Raw genomic sequence first — 17,742 nt, forward strand, 5'->3', positions numbered from 1 at the left:
TCATTAGGAGAAGCCACATTATGCTCTTTCAGTTACGTATTTTTAACTAAAATCTCTCCTGATTGTACTTACTCAAATCACTGTTGAACTCACTTCCTTTTTTTTTTAACCCTCACCTTGCATTGGTAGGTCTCTCTACACAGTATGTTTCCCAATAGTTAATTCAATTCTACAGTCCTCATTAAATGTTTATTCTAGACTCTCACTAATCCAGACCATCTGCTTGTAGGGATCAGTTTAAGGGCTATGTAAAAAGACATTTTTTAAAAAGGTTGTCAGTGTAAACAAATCAATTAATACTGTAGGCAGATGATCTGGGACTGGTGGCCTGTATTCCCTAAGCCGTGGGTTATAAACTTATCCCAGACTGCATTTAGTGACTTCAGATTGATTCTCAGAACTGGCCCTGATTTTGGTGACTGAAGGTGATCTGGGATAATTTATATTGTAATCCTGTTCAGTGTGTTATTTACACTTCTTGTCTGTTTAAGTCAGTAACAAGCCAGACAGTTAGAAGCTGGTGATGCAGAAAAGATATTGATCACCAAGTAGCTGGCAATTAGACACAGAGTTTCATATTCTTGGTATTGATTAGTTGTGCTTAACCGTAGGCTCACATAGTAACAAAACTGCAATAGCAGTGCTGGTGGTGAGATAGAGAGAAGCTACATTAATGCCCTCCACCAAAAAAACAAAACAAAGAAAACCGCAACCTAATGGCGTTATTGTGGAACTCAGAAGCTGTTTGAAATACTTATAAAACTTTTTAGCTAACTTGAATCATTTCATACTCCATGTATTCCTCAACAATTTGGAATCAGATGTTCTCTGGTGTTATATCTCTCCCCACCCTTTCATTTTTTAAGAAAACATACCCCACCCCCAATTCCATTCCATCCTGTATGTACAAAGCAAACCCACTACAAAGTGCTGCACAGGTCAGTTGGACCTCAAAAACAGATTCTGTCCTTAGGGTTAAATTCTGTCCCAAACTGGATTTATGTTTACATAGAAGTTTTAAATGATTTCATAATGCAAATTTTCAAGAGTTGTTTCTAATTTATCATAGATATTTTTGAGGTGGTGGAAATTTCTTGAGGTATCTTTTTGTAGGGGTAAATGAGAACGTTTGCTATTGGGATACATTGGACTCCTTCCATTATTTACTTTGAATTCAGTAACTCACCTGGCATTTTGGTGGTTTTCTGATTTGTTTTCTCCTTGTTTTTTCTGTGAGCCTAGTCTTTCACCTATGCATCTCCCTTATTTTCTTTATAGAACTTTCTTTACAGAGGAATTTAAGTTAATGTTGTGAGGCCTAGTGTACCCCAATCGTTTTGGGGGTTTTTTTGTTGCTTTTTGTGGAATGTGATACCAATTAAATCAAATTTGGCATTAAACTGGATGGCGGGGTAGGGGTGGTGATGGATTTCCTGAAGACCCCACTTGCAGAATCTGCAGTCAGCGCCTCCATGCAAACAGGTGTAATTGAAACATATGGACTAGTTACTTCTTTTCGTTTCTAATGACAACTGATTTCTTTAAGGATGGTAAATTGTGGTGATGAGAGCAATATATGATGTACTGGGGGGGTAGTTCCATGAGTCTCAGCTGGGAAGGGGATTGCAGTAGGGCTGCTAGTGAGAATATTGAACAGAAGCCATTGGATTTCAAAGCCATGTAGCTAATAAACACTTTTGATCATGAAATAAAGATAGGCTGTTTCTGTTTGTGAAATGGATGAATCTGTTTATATATAGACAAAAGAGAAAAAGAAAAAGAAACTCAGCATTTTGAAAATAATGCAGCACTGTTTCCAACTATTGTAGTAATATTCTAGCAAGTACTGGGAAAATATATCTAGAAGTGTAAATATTCAGCATGGGAACTTGCGTTCAGAATTAAGTTGCATTCTTACCCATTAAGCAATGGATGACATCTGGCAAGTGAGCCACGTGTGGTGCCTGAAGCTATTATGTGACCCACGGGCTCTTATTAAAATCTGAAGAATCTCATTTTCAATTAAAATCATAAAGTAAATTTCTAGGCCTCAGAGGTACAAAGATGTACATTTAAGATGTAGTGCCAAAATGCTAAACAGCTGGCATCAAAGAAGCAAATAAAAGATACCTGTTTATTGATTTTCAATTCTCATGGTTCCTTCATCCTTATACTGTATTAACATTTTCTAAAAGCCAAAAGGGACCTTACATATTTTAAAGTAACAGTATAAGACTTCATGAATAGCAGAGAAAGTAGAGCAGGAATATTTCTTTAAAATATTAAATAAAATATTAAAATAGTATGCCAAAACCAACTCAGGGCAGGTACTTTTGTTGAGATTTGGCCCATCTCAGGAGAGAAAAATTGTTCGTAGGTAAACTGTATATGCTGCATATGCACAAATATTGAGGTTCCATAAGCAAAAATAATAGTTAGAGTGAAAGAAGACATGAATGAGTTGTCTAAGGTGTGTGTGTGTGTGTGTGTGTGTGTGTGTTGAGTGCACCACAGGAGCTACTGCAAATACCCTATTTTTCGCCCATAGGATGCACCTAGGAATTCCCCCACCTCCTAGAAAAGCCCGCAGAAGCCGCGCACCCTTTAAAGAGTGTGCGGCTCCTGCGGGCTTTTCGACCCAGCTTGTGGGGCTGGCGATGGGGGGAAGCGCTACTTCCCCCCACCGCCAGCCTCAAAGCAGGGTCGGGGAGCAGTGCGAAGGCGTCGCTCGCCGTCCCGCTGCCCCCGATCCTCTGGGGCTGGCGATGGGGGGAAGCGGTGCTTTCCCCCATCGCCAGCCTCAAAGAGCAGACTCTCCTGGCTTCAGCGAAAGGAACGCGAAGCCTCCACAGCGCAGGCTTCGGAGGCTTCGCGTTGCTATCGCTGAAGCCAAGGAGCCTGCATTTGCCCCATAGGATGCACACACATTTCCCCTTCATTTTTGGAGGGGAAAAAGTGCGTCCTATAAGGCAAAAAATACGGTACATGCTTGTCAATAAATGGCTTGTGGCCATTTGTCCTCCTTGGACTGGGTGTGCTTAGGACTCCAATCTTCTGATTTGGTTTCAGACTCTCTTTCAACTCAAGTAACTTAGAACATGCTGTGTGAAGCATAATGGTGAAGAAGAACACATCTGAGGTACAGAGCCTTTTGACTTAACTATGCTAATCAGAGGTTATCATTCAAGGTGTCTTTTCTTTCTTTCTTTTCTGGCAGGTCCTTGGCTGGATCCGAAATGGAGAATCAATGCTCAATGCCAGCCTTGTCAATGCAAGTTCACTGTCAGAAGCTGAGCAGCTCCAGAGAGAGCATGAGCAGTTCCAGCTGGCCATAGAGGTAACCATAATAGGCACGTTTGGATTTCCCTTTCCGCAAACATGAGGCCACCTCCTTGGGCAGAAATTTAATGGTGATGAAAGTGCAAGGGGACAAAAACAAGATGCTATTTAACAGTGGGAGGAGACTACAATTGTAACAGATAATTTACTATCAATAGCTAAGCTTTCCTGTTACTTGACAAAAATCACAATACATGAAGAAGCTGCTCATTTCCCATACCACCTTTGTAATTCCTTGCAAATGGTTCAGCAGAAATATAAACTAACCCCCCAAAAGGCAAATACTCATGGAAGTGAACTTAAAGATTGGAGCATTGGATTTCTTTTAAACCTTTACAAAACTTGAATAGCACCTCTATCTACCTCTGCAATGGGCATTTTTAGGTTTTGATAGGCAATACTACTGCTAGAAACCTCTTATCCTCTTACAGGCTTGTTTTGTTGGTTGGAGAGGAATTAGGTTAAGGGCGCATTTATGCACATACACAGGCCTGTCAAAGCATCAGTCTGATTTGTTGCAGCAGAACAAAAGTTCAGAGGTTAAATAGGCACTGACTGGAATGAATATGTGAGGGCCAAAGAAGTATGCAGAGAGCATAAATTGTGTCATTATTTAGTTCAGCAACACTGAAGGTCCACAGGTTCCTCACCCTTGGCTTGAAGACTGGGACAGATAGTCAAAAGCAGGAGAGCAGTATGTACCCTGCTGTATTAGTCACTTGGAAACAATTGCCATTTATTTATTATGTTTATATCCTGCCTTTCTTTTAAGGAATTTAAGGCAGCATACATAGTTCTCCATGCTCCTCCATTTATCCTCATAGTAACCCTGTAATGTAGGCAAGGTCAAGAGATAGCCATTTCTCTGCATTGGATAACCCTTGTTACTTAGAAGTTTGGAGTTTTCCACTCCAGCATTTGCTTATGGATGGAATCAGAGGTACTAGAAGTGACTGTTCACTTTAGTGGTTGTAATAACATGATACCATGATGGTGGTGGTGGTTCTTTTTTTAATTCCCATCTGCAAAATACAATGTCAAGTTGGGCTAGAATAGTCATCCAGGGTGGGTTTTTTAAAGTCTGTTTTTTCTCACATTAGTAGCAGTCACATATGCACACAAATCGCTCAACAGGGGTGGGTCCAAAGCGATTTTTATTGTCATATGTGAAAATACCGTAAATTAAAAACAAACAAACCAGGAAATTGTATTTCCCCCCCTCTTCTGATTAATCTGAAATAAATTAGCATTGTCTTGGTATATGACCATTGCTGATGTTCTTGAAACTTCCTATAACGGGAATAAATAAGTCACTTTTCTGTAGAGGTATTAATCATTTCTTAATGAGCATCTGACAAGACTTTACATTATCCTGCCATATTGGCAAACCCCAAAGGGAAGGGAAGCCTTTTATCATCCAGAGGAGGAGATTACCATTCAGCTGCATCTTGGCAGCCTTAACCAGGCACCTCTGTGGAGCAGAATACACATTTCCTGTTAGCACAGCTTTCCACACTTCAGAGATGCTTGTACTTGGTATTAACTAAGAGGCCCACAGTGAGACATAGGTTCTCATGCTGCCAATGGGAGAAAAGAATTTTGTTCAGAGATGGGAATACCAGATTAAATATTGATGGTCCTTAAAGTCTCAGCATGTAACTAGTATCCAGAAAAGCATACAGTGAGGCAGGGAAGGTCTAACTGTTGATGGGGTTTCCATTGCAAATTCTTTGACATCTTTTTTAAAAACAAGCATTCTCATTATCATCTGGGCAGCCACCCCAACTAATGGTAGCTGGGAATTTTCAGAATGTGTATGTATATATGGGGGGGGGGGTTACTGCTTTTTATGCACTATGCAATTCAACATGGTGTTAGAAGAAACTCTTGAACTAATTTTCAAGTTTAGGGGTTTAAAAGGCTTGATTAATTGCAGTGAACAAAACCTGTATTGTGGCCATACTTCCTAAATTATCTTTCTTAAAATGGTCCTAATAGTGTTGTACGTTCCAGGGTTGTGAGGAGGGAAAATAACAAAGATTTTAAAGCAGTGATTGCATTAGAAGTGTAGTGAAAATTATTAATAATGCCGGTGTTACCTTTGTTTAAAAGCTGCCTTGAATATTTCATAGAAGAATGGGATATAAATATTGATAATAAATCAGGAATAAAAATAAATATGCCCGTATGAATCTACAAAATGTTTACTGAAGAGAATCTGTTGGTTGTGGAAAACACTAAAAATGTTTCATTCTCTCGCATTTTCATTCTCACTCTTCACATCCCCTCTTTTTACCATATGTCTGGCACATCTGTACAAATCTCTCTTTCCTCCCCTCATACACAGTCCCTCTTTCATGCCACTTCCTTGCAGAAGACGCACCAGAGTGCCCTCCAGGTGCAGCAGAAGGCGGAGGTATTGCTGCAGGCTGGGCACTACGATGCTGATGCCATAAGGGAATGCGCAGAAAAGGTGGCACTGCACTGGCAGCAACTAATGTTGAAGATGGAAGACAGGCTGAAGCTGGTTAATGCATCTGTCGCTTTTTATAAAACCTCAGAGCAGGTGAGCCTAATGATGTGCAGTGATACTTGTAACTATTAAAAAAAATCCCATAGTATTCATTGTCATAACATTTTATTTAGGGCAACTGTGACTTCAAATCTCTGAGCTAGCCACATCTTTATATTGCCCACATATTCATTGATGCTGTCTGAATCTTACGTAGCCCTAGATTGAGATTCATTAACTACAAATCCCAAGATTTGGGATTCCCTCCAAACCTCCAGAGTTTTGAGCCAAAACAAATTTTAAGCTTTTGGCTCGGCCTTCTCCACAATGGATGCATATTGTTGCTAATGTACTATATGAAAGTGCATTGACAGTGAGTGTGGTCAATATCAATTCAGACTGTACATGAATTTTCTGTATGAATAACTTAACTACCTGCAACCCAGGATTTTCCTGCATGGTTTGAGCACAGTAACCTAAACAATTAAAATACATCTCAAGCCATTTCCAAGGCATCAGTCCTAAATTCAATGCCCTTGACTCTCAAGTAAGAGAACTGGCTAGCTCAGCACCATAGCTGACAAATGCTGACTTGTTGCCCCATTGTCAGCTGGGCAGACAAAGAGACCATTTCATGAGAACAGGTGAGTCTCAAACCTACAAATCAATATATTCTTTTTCTTCTGTAGTTTTAGCACGACTTGGAATCCTAAAGTTCTGCATCATTAAAAATCCACATTAGGAAATAGGCTTCATCAGCTACAGGGCCTGCAAATTAGGTTGGAATTTTCTCTTTAAAAGGTCAATTAATATTTCCCAAACTAATATGTTCTGAGTTAGGAAGCCCATATAACATTTGTCTGTGAATCTCTCCTTTTCTTGTCTTCTGTTAGCTGTCTAGGTTAATGGACTTGTAGTAGTTTTTCTATGTTTCTGGATGTAGCTTTTATAGCTGAAGTACTGTGTCCTTATGCCTCAGGTTTGCAGTGTGCTAGAGAGTTTGGAACAGGAATATCGAAGAGATGAAGACTGGTGTGGAGGTCGGGATAAGCTTGGACCAGCATCTGAAATAGACCATGTCATCCCCTTAATCAGCAAACATCTGGAACAAAAAGAAGCCTTTCTCAAGGTCTGTTGTAGCCTTCCTCTTTTCTGTAGTTGTTTTTATTTTTTGGTAACTGAAAATAGCTGTGGTGGAAACCTGTCAGCAGAGCATGCAGATGATGTTCTGTGCACTGTCATTTCCATATAGAACATACCTGAATATAATTCTATGGGAATCATAAGAACAACACAGTTTTTGCATGCAGTCATACTGTAGATTATCTCTAAATGTTTTATGACTGGACAACTTGCACAATCTTTCTCCAGGATAGAGATTTCCCAATTCCTCCCCCCCCCCATCCTCATTTTGACAGTCAGCTCCAACATTACAAAAATGGATATTCTGCCCATACAAGTGGCTGCTTCCACAGGCAGTGTAATGTGGGACCAATCAACTTGCTCCTTCCCTTTCATGGCCTGAAAGAATTACAACTTGTGATTTTTTTTTTTCAATTCATGGAAGGGAACAGAGGAGCTTATATTAATCTGCTGTGCTAATATTACATCCTTCACATGAATAGCCTGCTCATGTGGACAGTGCCTTGTGCATTGGATTCCAGTGCCTCATTTGAGCCAACTCTTTAGTGTTGCAAAAGGCCAGGTACAATTAGCAGATGGAGAGACAAGGGTTCGTAATGTTTCATTGCTCTTTGGCATTAAAAGGAGTAGAGGCCTACTAACCAAGCATGAGAGAATGTGGCTTTGAGCAGATATCAGTAGTTGGTTTTGTTTCTGGGTAGATGTGTGTTTGGTTGCATAATTTCTGAAGAATGTGTGTAAGAATTGGAGTGATTAAACTGCCAGCGAGGACAGGAACAACTGTTTTCTTCTGCTCTTGAGCTTCTAAGCAGCGTTCACATTGAAAGGGTAAAGAACTCAAGGTGCATCTTTTGTTCCTGCCCTTATTGTTTCCCTTTCTCCCAGATCTCATTTATCTGGCTCAGAGTAGCTGCAGTAGGAGGAAAAGTTCAAAGCTCAGTAGTGAAGCACATGATTTACATGTTGACAGTAGTATGATTCAATTCCAGGAACTGCTAGTTAAAAGGAATTCAGAGCTGGAAAAGATCACTACCTTTTGACTTATGAAAACTGATGCTAGGCAGGGTTGACCAGGGGAACAGACAATGTGGTACCCTCCAGATGTTGCTGAATTAGAACTCACACCATCTCTGATCGCTGGCCATGCTGGCTGGGACTGTTGGGAGTGTCCACTGTCATCTGGAAGACACTGCATTGGCTGTCTCTGGAATACATGGTTCTATGGTATATTAACAATATTAACAAGTTCTGACTAGGATATGGCAAGGATAAGGACAAGTTCCTGACCGTTGTATATTCTGTTGCACGAATGCAATGGCAAGAAGTGACTGGCCTTTCTTCCATGTATCCCTAGATCCTCACCTCAGCAAGCCATAGCTTGTATATAAATGTTAAATAATTCTTAATACCTTTGCTTTTCAAAGTTGCATACAGATAATGTAATGGTATGTTTTTGAAAGACTGCATTCCAGAATAAATCAACTGTCACCTTCTGGAATAAAGATCAAGATGTACAATCTCCCACTAGCAGTGTTATGCTTTTGCTTTTCTACTGGAATCAGCCAATTTTTTTCCACATAGTATTTTCTCTCATATCATACCCATTCCCAAGATGATGGATGTGTGTGACTGCAGTCTGAGTTTCTCAGTGTTTTCTCATGCACGTCAACATCCTTCGGAGGTCAAATGAGAAAAGAAGCTCATGTCACAGTTCAGTGGTTCCTCTCTGTTTTATTCTTCTGATTCACTTGTCAAAAGGGTAACTGTTGTGCTTGGGGGTGGGGGGTGTTGTTTACTGCCCACAGGCCTGCACACTAGCACGAAGGAATGCAGAAGTGTTTCTCAAGTACATTCACCGAAACAACGTCAGCATGCCAGGGGGAGTGAGCCACACGAGGGGACCTGAGCAACAAGTCAAAGGTCAGTGTGTTTGTTTGGGAGATGCGTTAACGGAATGGCAGCTTGGCTTTAGAAATATACCACACACCCATGGATTACCCTTGTGTTCACCACTGATGCTTCCTTACACCGGATTAAATTTGCCACATAATAATTACAGGTGCACCTTTTCTGCTGGACAGAATAAGATTAGAATACAAGCAGATGGTATGAAAATTGCAGTGTCTTTTTCATTTCTGTGCCGGCTCAGAAATCTTAGGAGTGGATCTAGTGAAGTGTTTTGCATATAAATTTACCAGTGTGCCATCATCTGTCATTAGAACAATAGAAATTCCATGAAATCTATAGGCAATGCTTCTCATATTAGTATGTTTAGAGTATTTTTTAAAGTAGTAGTCATTCAGATCCTTTCTCTATTACCCCTATCACGTGCTTTTTTCATATCAATCCATACTTTAAACCTCCACTTCAAAATGTGTCAGGGTGTGGGTACTAAAATCATAGCAGGGTCAAGTTTCTTTAAGCTATCTCATTTTACTACTCATGATCTAAGTGACGCCCTGGTAGTCATTTGATATTTATTTTTTTTAAAGCAAAAGAGGTAAGAGGAGAGCAGTGATGGATTTGTAGGAAGGGGAAGGTTACTGTGCATATACAGATTCCTTCTTATTTCCAGACTGCCTACAGGTATAAAAGAGAAACCATCCCATCTGATTCAGAGCTTAGTTATGGAATCTGAAAGCAATTAATTACTAATCTAATTTGGGGCGGTGGGGAGCGGGAGAGAAAGACTGAAAATGTGGGCAGTTTAGCTACAAAGAGCTGCAGTAAATAGTATTTCCTTCTGTTGAAAGGACTATCCCTTAACTCCTTCCACTTCAGGAAACAGTGAGCAGAAAGTATCTGTCTCATACTACATTCAAGGACAGAACAGGTTATTATACTGGGTTTGTTTGTTTTTTGGCATTTGGAGCTATTGCAGAGTATTAATCAGGCTTCCATACTAAGACAAGACAAGCCAAAATTGAAATTCATAACGTGATCACTTTTCTCAGAGTTCAATGTCTGCTTCTCTTTCTTAGCTATTTAGCTACAGTGACCAATAGAATGACCTTCTTATGCTTGCCTCTTTCATAAGTTCAAATGAACATGGGCTGCTGTGGTGATGATACATTCTTGGAGGAGTCTGGGGTGATGCATCCCCTGCTTTCTTTTGTAGCTGTAATCCACCAGTTGCTAATCTGTTCCTTGATTCTGTGAGGAGCTGATAAAAATGAACTAAAGTAAATCTGCAGAACTAAGCCATTTTTCATCTCTGATTGGATTACTTTTAGAGCTGTAGAAAAGAACAGATCAATGACAGTGTAGGGCAATAATAATTATGTAGTTTGATACTGAGTATGCCATACAGTTGCTATCACTAAAGGGGTTGAAAATGCTGCAGCCTAACATAAAATATGTACTTTAAAAATATATATTTCTTTGGTTAATATTGCTCAAGAACTCAAAAAAAGAGTCTGCACTCATATACATGAGTATCTTTTTTAAAAAAAATGCACACACAATTAAGCTGGGTTCTTAAGATACAGTTTTAGGGAGAAGGCTTACTAAAATATATGGAACTGTTTATACATGTTAAGCAACAGACATAAACTTTAGGCAGCCTCTCACATTGTCATTTTAAGACATAAGATATTTCCTATGAGGAGGCAAGCAAGGAGAGTAGGCTACTTTACACAGTGGACATAGGTCCTCTTATTATTTTTATAAATATATTTCTATACCACTGTATCATAAAAATATAACACAGCAGTTTACAACAATATAAAAACCAACCAATAACATCATAAAAGTAAAAATACTAGCACATTTACAAAACTAAGCAGGGTCCAGTATGGTTTCAAATGGGGACTGCAGTTGAGATTCCTGCATTGCATAAGGTTGGACTAAATGACCCTAGGGTCCCTTCCAATGCTTATGATTCTGTGATTCAGGATTAAAACAAAAAACCAATATCAATAGACCATTGTAGGGGATATACGCTTAGTTGCTTTAATTAGTAAGCTTGGCTGTGACAGACAGAAAAAGCTGGGACATTCTCTTTCACTCGCCCCACAGAATTTTATTTAACTGAAGTTTGCACAGAAGAATCTGTTGGTAATCCCCCCTATTAATTAGTGAACCAGAATATGAGTTGAATTTGCCCCCTTAGCCACCAAAATGTCCTGGACTGGTCCTTGCTTGTACCTCAAAAGAATCACGTTGGAATGTTTAATTTGTGAGTCTAGAGGCAGCTGAAGGATATGTATGTATCACAAGAGCCTCTTGCAGCCCACCTTTCGGAGTTTCAATTCTAAGAAATCAATAATGTGAGCTGAGCATTCTGAAAAATTCATAGGACTGATTTTAGGGGAGGCTTTGGTGACCTAAAATTGTAATACCATTGAACAAAGAATAAAGTTGCCTCTCTGAAATAGAACTGTATGGCAGAATCGTCAAATATGTTTTGTTTTAGTATAGTATGTCCACACCAGGCCTAAGACATCACTGACTGTGCTCCAAATAAATGTTGTATAAGTGAGCAGATGAGTGTGGGAAGTACAAGGTAGACATTTGTGAGTCTGGCCACTATTGGTGCCAAGGCATGGTGCTTGTTCCTTCTGCTTTTACGAGGATACATTTAATGACTGGGTATCTAAACTGTTGTCAGCTGCATGACTTGTAATTGTTCCCCCACTCCCGTTGCTTGGGCTTTGAACAGTGTGGTCTGAAGTGCTCTGCACTGGGGACTTCCGGGTTAGCGCCATCAGCAATGGCGGAATTCCTCTGATCCAGTGGAACCCGCTCCGCGAAAATCGGGTCTTGCCGCTGCGGCGAAGGCGGAGACCCTTTAAAAATCCCAGGCGGAGGAAGCCTGGGAACGTGGGATTCGGCTGACACCAGGAGCGCCCCCCCTACATGCAAGGAAACCCCTTTTTCGGGGATCCGAAGCGACGTGGGGTGAGCGGCGCGGTGTTTTGAATCGACCGCTATTTTTGTGGAGTGAAGCTGCACAGCCGTTGCTGGAGAGCGCTGACTTTTTCCTGTGGACAATTGGACTCTAAACAAGTACCCGTGAGTAGAATGGAAAATTGGGCTAAGAAACATTTTAATTTGGCACTCGAGCGGGAAGGTTCTAAACAGGAAGTCCGCCTTCCGCTTTTGTAAATAGCCTGAAGCAAAAATTGTGCAAGCTAAAGTCTGGAAAGTTGTACATAAAGGTTTAAAATTCCTCCTGTTTTAACCATCTAAACCCCTTTTGGAAGCAGGAGTAAAGAGGGGGAATTTTGACTGTTTAAGCCTGAGGAGAGAGAGTAAAGAAAGATAAATTTCCACCGTCTCAAACCTGGCAACGGGGTGTCAGAGACAGAGATTTTTGGTGAAGTTCATTGACTGTGAAAGGAGCATCCATTGACAGATAGTTAAAGAAGAGAAACAAATTGTCTCCAATGTTGCCTTTTGCATTTAAAAGAAACAAGAAATCTGAAAAATGAAAGTAACTTTTTTTTGTTGGATCTGCTTTCAAAAGATGGATACAAATAGAAATTGTCTTATACACAAGGGCCACAGATTGAGACTAAAATTGACCAATTTTTGAAAACTAATGGATTACAAAAAATTTCTCAAGAAAATAAATTGCTTTTGAACTACAAAATATCAGAACAAGAGGTGGAAGGTGCCATTCAGAATATGCAATTGGGCAAATCTCCAGGGCCTTATGGATTAACCTCCAAATATTACAGAACTTTGAAAGACTATTTAATTCAACCACTAAAGGAGGTTTGCAATGAAATTATGGAGGGGGGGAAAGCGCCAGAGTCGTGGCAAGAAGCTTATATCACACTTATACCGAAAACTGAGTCTGAGAAGACACAACTTAAGAACTACTGTCCCATATCCCTGCTTAATGTGGATTACAAAATTTTCACAGATATTCTGGCTAAAAGATTGAAAAAAGTATTAGCCGAAATGATACATAAAGATCAGGCTGGCTTTCTCCCTGGTAGACACTTATCTGACAACATGAGGAATGTAATTAATATTCTGGAAAAGTTACAAGTGAATATCAATACAGAAGCAGTTTTGATATTTGTAGATGCGGAGAAAGCCTTTGACAATATTTCTTGGAGTTTTATGAAGAAAAATCTTCAGGGGATGGGGGTAGGGCAAAATTATGAAAACGGTATAGGTGCGATTTATTCTGAACAAAAGGCTAAACTGATAGTTAATAATGTGGTGACGGAAGAGTTTAGGATTGAGAAAGGGACATGACAAGGATGCCCAATTTCCCCATTGCTTTTTATTTTGGTCCTGGAAGTTTTGCTAAACATGATAAGAAGGGACCACTTGATACAGGGTATCCAGGTCGGAGTTAAACATTATAAACTTAAAGCCTTTGCAGATGACCTTGTATTGACACTACAGGAGCCAATAGCTAGCACTAAGAGGGCCCTAGAATTAATCCAGGAATTTGGTCAAGTGGCAGGTTTTAAATTAAATAAGTCAAAAACTAAGGTTTTGGAGAAAAATTTGACGTCGATTGAGAGAGAAAGGTTTCAGAAGGAGACAGATTTAACATTGGTAAAGAAGGTAAAATACCTGGGGGTGAATTTGACTTCTAAGAATGGTAATTTATTTAAAGATAACTATGAGAAATGTTGGTCAGAAGTGAAAAAAGATCTAGAAATTTGGTCGGATTTGAAGCTTTCCTTGCTAGGTCGAATTGCTGTTATTAAGATGAATGTATTGCCGAGAATGCTGTTTTTGTTTCAATCTTTGCAAATTTTTGACAAGATGGATTGTTTCAAGAGGTGGCAAAGAGATATTTCTAGATTTGTCTGGCAGGGCAAAAAGCCCAGAATAAAATTTAAGATACTTACGGATGCTAAAGATAGAGGGGGGTTTGCCCTGCCAGATTTGAAACTTTACTATGAATCAGCAGCTTTTTGCTGGTTGAAGGAATGGCTACTTCTTGAGAACACAGACATCTTAGATCTTGAAGGTTATGATAATGTATTTGGGTGGCATGCATATTTGTGGTATGGCAAGGTTAAAGTACACAAGGCCTTTAAAAACCATATTGTCAGGAAAGCATTGTTTAATGTTTGGTCGAGATATAAAGATTTTCTGGAAAGTAAAACCCCAAGGTGGCTCTCACCTATGGAAGCGAAAGCTTTGAAAAAACTTAATATGGAGACTAAATGGCCAAAATATTGGGAAATTTTGGAACAGGAAGGTGACAAATTGAAATTGCAGAGTTATGAGAAGCTTAAAGATAAGGTGCGAGACTGGTTACATTATTTTCAAATAAGAGAGGCCTATAACCAGGATAAAAAAGTGGGTTTCCAGGTGAAAAAATCAAAGTTAGAGACAGAATTGTTAGAACCCAATGCTAAGATATTATCAAGAATGTATAATTTGCTGTTGAAATGGAACACTGAGGAAGAAACGGTAAAATCTGCTATGATAAAATGGGCACAAGATATAGGATATAACATTATGTTTGCTGACTGGGAGAAGTTGTGGACCACCGGGATTAAATTTACGGCATGTAATGCCTTAAGAGAGAACATTATGAAAATGATGTATAGGTGGTACATGACCCCAGTCAAGCTTGCAAAAATATATCATTTGCCCGATAACAAATGTTGGAAATGTAAGGAAACAGAAGGTACATTCTTTCACCTTTGGTGGACGTGCCCTAGGATTAAGGCCTTTTGGGAGACGATATATAATGAACTAAAAAAGGTACTCAAGTACACTTTCCCTAAGAAACCAGAGGCCTTTCTCCTGGGCATAGTCGGCCAATTGGTGTTAAAGAAGGATAGAATTTTTTTTATGTACGCAATCGCAGCAGCAAGAATACTCATCGCAAAGCATTGGAAGACACAAGACCTACCCACTCTGGAAGAATGGCAGATGCAAGTAATAGAATATATGGAGATGGCGGAAATGACTGGCAGAATCCGAGACCAGGGAGAAGAGTCGGTGGAAGAAGATTGGAAGAAATTTAAAATTTATTTACAGAAATATTGTAAAATTTTTGAAAGTTAATGGCATTGAAATGAACTGAAGGGGTTCTAGCAACGAGGTTAAAATTAAGATTGGATGGATAATTAGACAAATAAATTGGATATGAATTTGCTTAATTAATTTTCAACAGGGATACAAAAAAGGGAGATGTGAGGAAGTCAAGAAAATAAGTGAATCAAAGTTGAGAAGTAAAAAGAGGGATTTTTGTGTTTTTTCTTCTTTTTTCTTAAAATGTGTTTTTTCTTTTCTTTTTTGAAACTATTTTTTCTTTTTTTTCTTATGTATTTTGTATTTTTGTGTATTTGTTCTTGTTTTTTTCTTATGTTAGTTGTCTTTTCTGAAACTTAATAAAATATTTGTAAAAAAAAAATTGAAAAAAGAAAAAAAAAAGAAATAGAAATTGTCTCCTCTAGAGGGAGCTTGTTAAATTGTTGCTGGAGTTGATCTGGGGACTCTACAGCTGCGGTGATAAGGATCGTGGGATCAGACTGTGACCTTGAATAAAAATGTGTTTGGAAGAAGTTTTGGTGCTTGCCTTTTGCAAGACAAGCGCTTTGTTGGAGCAGATGCATGAGAAGATGGACTTGATGACTGTTGTAATCAAAAATTTTGGACAAACAGTGAATACTTATACAGAAACCATCCAGGAGCCAACTCAGGAACCTGCTTTGACAGAGCAAGTGCAAACGCAGAAGATAATGGAGGAGGCTGCTGTTGAACCTCAAGTAATACAAATGGAGAAGCCCGAGGCCCTACAGGAGCATAAGCCGTTGTTGTTGAAGGTTGAATCTGGAGTGGGCCAGGGGGGGCCTGGAGTTGTGGGGGCCCTTAAGTTTGGAGGGACTTTGAAACATGCCTTTAAATATTTTCTGGACTACACTGTTGATTGTGGGGAATGGGACTGTGGGGAATGGGCCAATCTGCTGAGGAGAGACGGAGATATTTTTGAATTGGAACATCCCTGAGACCTACTCCGCAATGAGAAAGGAAAGGAATTGAGAAAGAGATCAACAAAAGATAAGGTAAAGTGCAAGTACAAACAAGAAGAAGATCTGCAGAAGGGACATGGAAAAGACTTAAGAGCCTCGGACATAAGATTACCAGGTTGATGGACTAGATGGAACGGACAGTAAGGACTGACATAACCCGAGACCAGGAAGAAGAGACGATGGAGGAAGATTGGAAGAATTTTTTTTACTTATATTGGGAATTAGTGTAAAATTAATGAGCATTAGGAAAATGTTGGAATGAAAATATTTGGCTTTAGTAGAAATGATATAAGGAATTATGTACAAATATATATTAAGTTTTAAGCTTTAAGGTATTTTATAGAAAGATAAGGTTAAAATAAATTAAGGTAAATTGAATGACAGAATATAGTGAAAGATGGAAAGGATTTGTTGAGTTAACTAATAGGTTAGAATGTTAAGACAAATTATTCAATAAAAATTGAGAAAGATGGAAAGAATTTGCTGAAACAAATAACTAAACTAGAATACAAAAAGGGAGGTGTGAGGAGGTCGATGAAACAAGTAAATGAAGGATGTAGATATGGAATATTGAATGTGTGTGTGTGTGTGTGTTTTGTTATTGGTGTATTGGTTTTTATGTGTGTTTTTTTCTTTTTTGATGTACTGTTATGTATGTTTTGTTAATTTTTTGTTGTTCTCTCCTTTGCCTTTTTTTTGTAATTTTTGAAACTTCTAATAAATATCATTTTTTAAAAAATGAAGTGCTCTGCACTGTATCTGTATCTATGTGTTGGGAATATAATATTTTTTCTGTTGGTTTTTGTCCACACACCCTTAGTGAGCCCCTTGTGTTAAGGACTGCCCACTCTCTGCTATTTTGTTTTTTTTCAGTTGACTCTGAAGTGCTTCATACTAGGGAGTTTATATCACTGTGATGGAGTAGCCAGTTGAATTTGCATTGACTTGCGTCTGCATGTACTCACTGAGCCACTGAGGGTAACGACCATCCTCCTTTTCTCCGCAGCCATTCTGAGTGAGCTGCTGCAGAGAGAGAACAGAGTTCTTCACTTCTGGACCTTGAAGAAACGGCGATTAGATCAGTGCCAGCAGTATGTGGTCTTTGAGCGTAGTGCTAAGCAGGTAGCTTAATAAAACTCTGCTTTCCCCTCTTGTTCTGTTGTTACAGCTGACAGGTAATAATGGACTGTGTAATAGATTAGTTGTGGGAAGGGTTGTATCTCAGGGACTGCAGACTTTGCATTATGAGACCCCATGTTCAATCCTTTGCATCAATCAAGATTGGAAAACTTTTTGTTATGAGCTACCATGTTCAATCCTTTGCATCAGCCAACACTGGTAATGACCCTGGAGAGTTAGTTTCAAACCTGACACTAGTTGAAACTGACAGTGTGAGCTGGATAGGCCATTGGCCTGTATAAGGCTGCCAGACTGCAAACCAGAAATAAACATTTTGCCTTGTACATGCTGAATGCTGTGGGAGAAATTGTTAACTGCTCCCACCTGTTTCTTTCCTGGGTCTCTTAGCAGTTGGTCTCAGACCTCATCTGTCGTAGGGCAAAACAGAAGTTCTCCTTGTTTCAGTAGATGGAGAAGAAGGGTGAGCCTATATTCGGGGTGATGGTGGGGAAGCAGATGTGACGAGAAGCCTAACATTGGCAACCTCTCACACTGTGTCTGCACTGCAGTCATCTCTGATCTGAAGTCTTGCAAGACTACTACGATCAAGATCAAGCAAGGAGTCTCATAGCACCTTAAAGACTAACAAATTTATTACCTCTTCAGCTA

The 17,742-nt window shown here is 39.4% G+C and overlaps 1 protein-coding gene and 1 long non-coding RNA gene across 17 annotated transcripts in view; one reads left to right on the forward strand and one right to left on the reverse strand.

The window, feature by feature from the left end:
* The window catches only part of KALRN (kalirin RhoGEF kinase), a 510,268-nt gene that overhangs the window by 351,071 nt on the left and 141,455 nt on the right, over positions 1-17,742 (forward strand). For 14 of the 16 annotated variants that reach the window (XR_014158556.1, XR_014158557.1, XM_081869922.1 and 11 more), the window contains 5 exons: positions 3,218-3,337; positions 5,687-5,905; positions 6,831-6,980; positions 8,800-8,914; positions 16,961-17,076. Coding sequence is in view for 14 of the 16 variants with exons in the window: in XM_081869922.1 (XP_081726048.1) it covers positions 3,218-3,337; positions 5,687-5,905; positions 6,831-6,980; positions 8,800-8,914; positions 16,961-17,076 (720 nt within the window). In the remaining 2 variants the exon portion in view is untranslated. The remainder of the gene's footprint in view (positions 1-3,217; positions 3,338-5,686; positions 5,906-6,830; positions 6,981-8,799; positions 8,915-16,960; positions 17,077-17,742) is intronic. The other 2 variants (XM_081869933.1, XM_081869938.1) reach the window with 1 other exon arrangement.
* Positions 9,936-17,008, reverse strand: LOC309348978. The gene is made up of 2 exons (XR_014159601.1): positions 16,920-17,008; positions 9,936-10,157 (listed from the first exon to the last, which is right to left on the reverse strand). It is a non-coding gene; the product is annotated as an uncharacterized lncRNA (long non-coding RNA).

Source organism: Podarcis erhardii (genome assembly GCF_964252035.2).
Source record: "Podarcis erhardii genome assembly, chromosome: 1".
Taxonomy (NCBI): domain Eukaryota; kingdom Metazoa; phylum Chordata; class Lepidosauria; order Squamata; family Lacertidae; genus Podarcis; species Podarcis erhardii.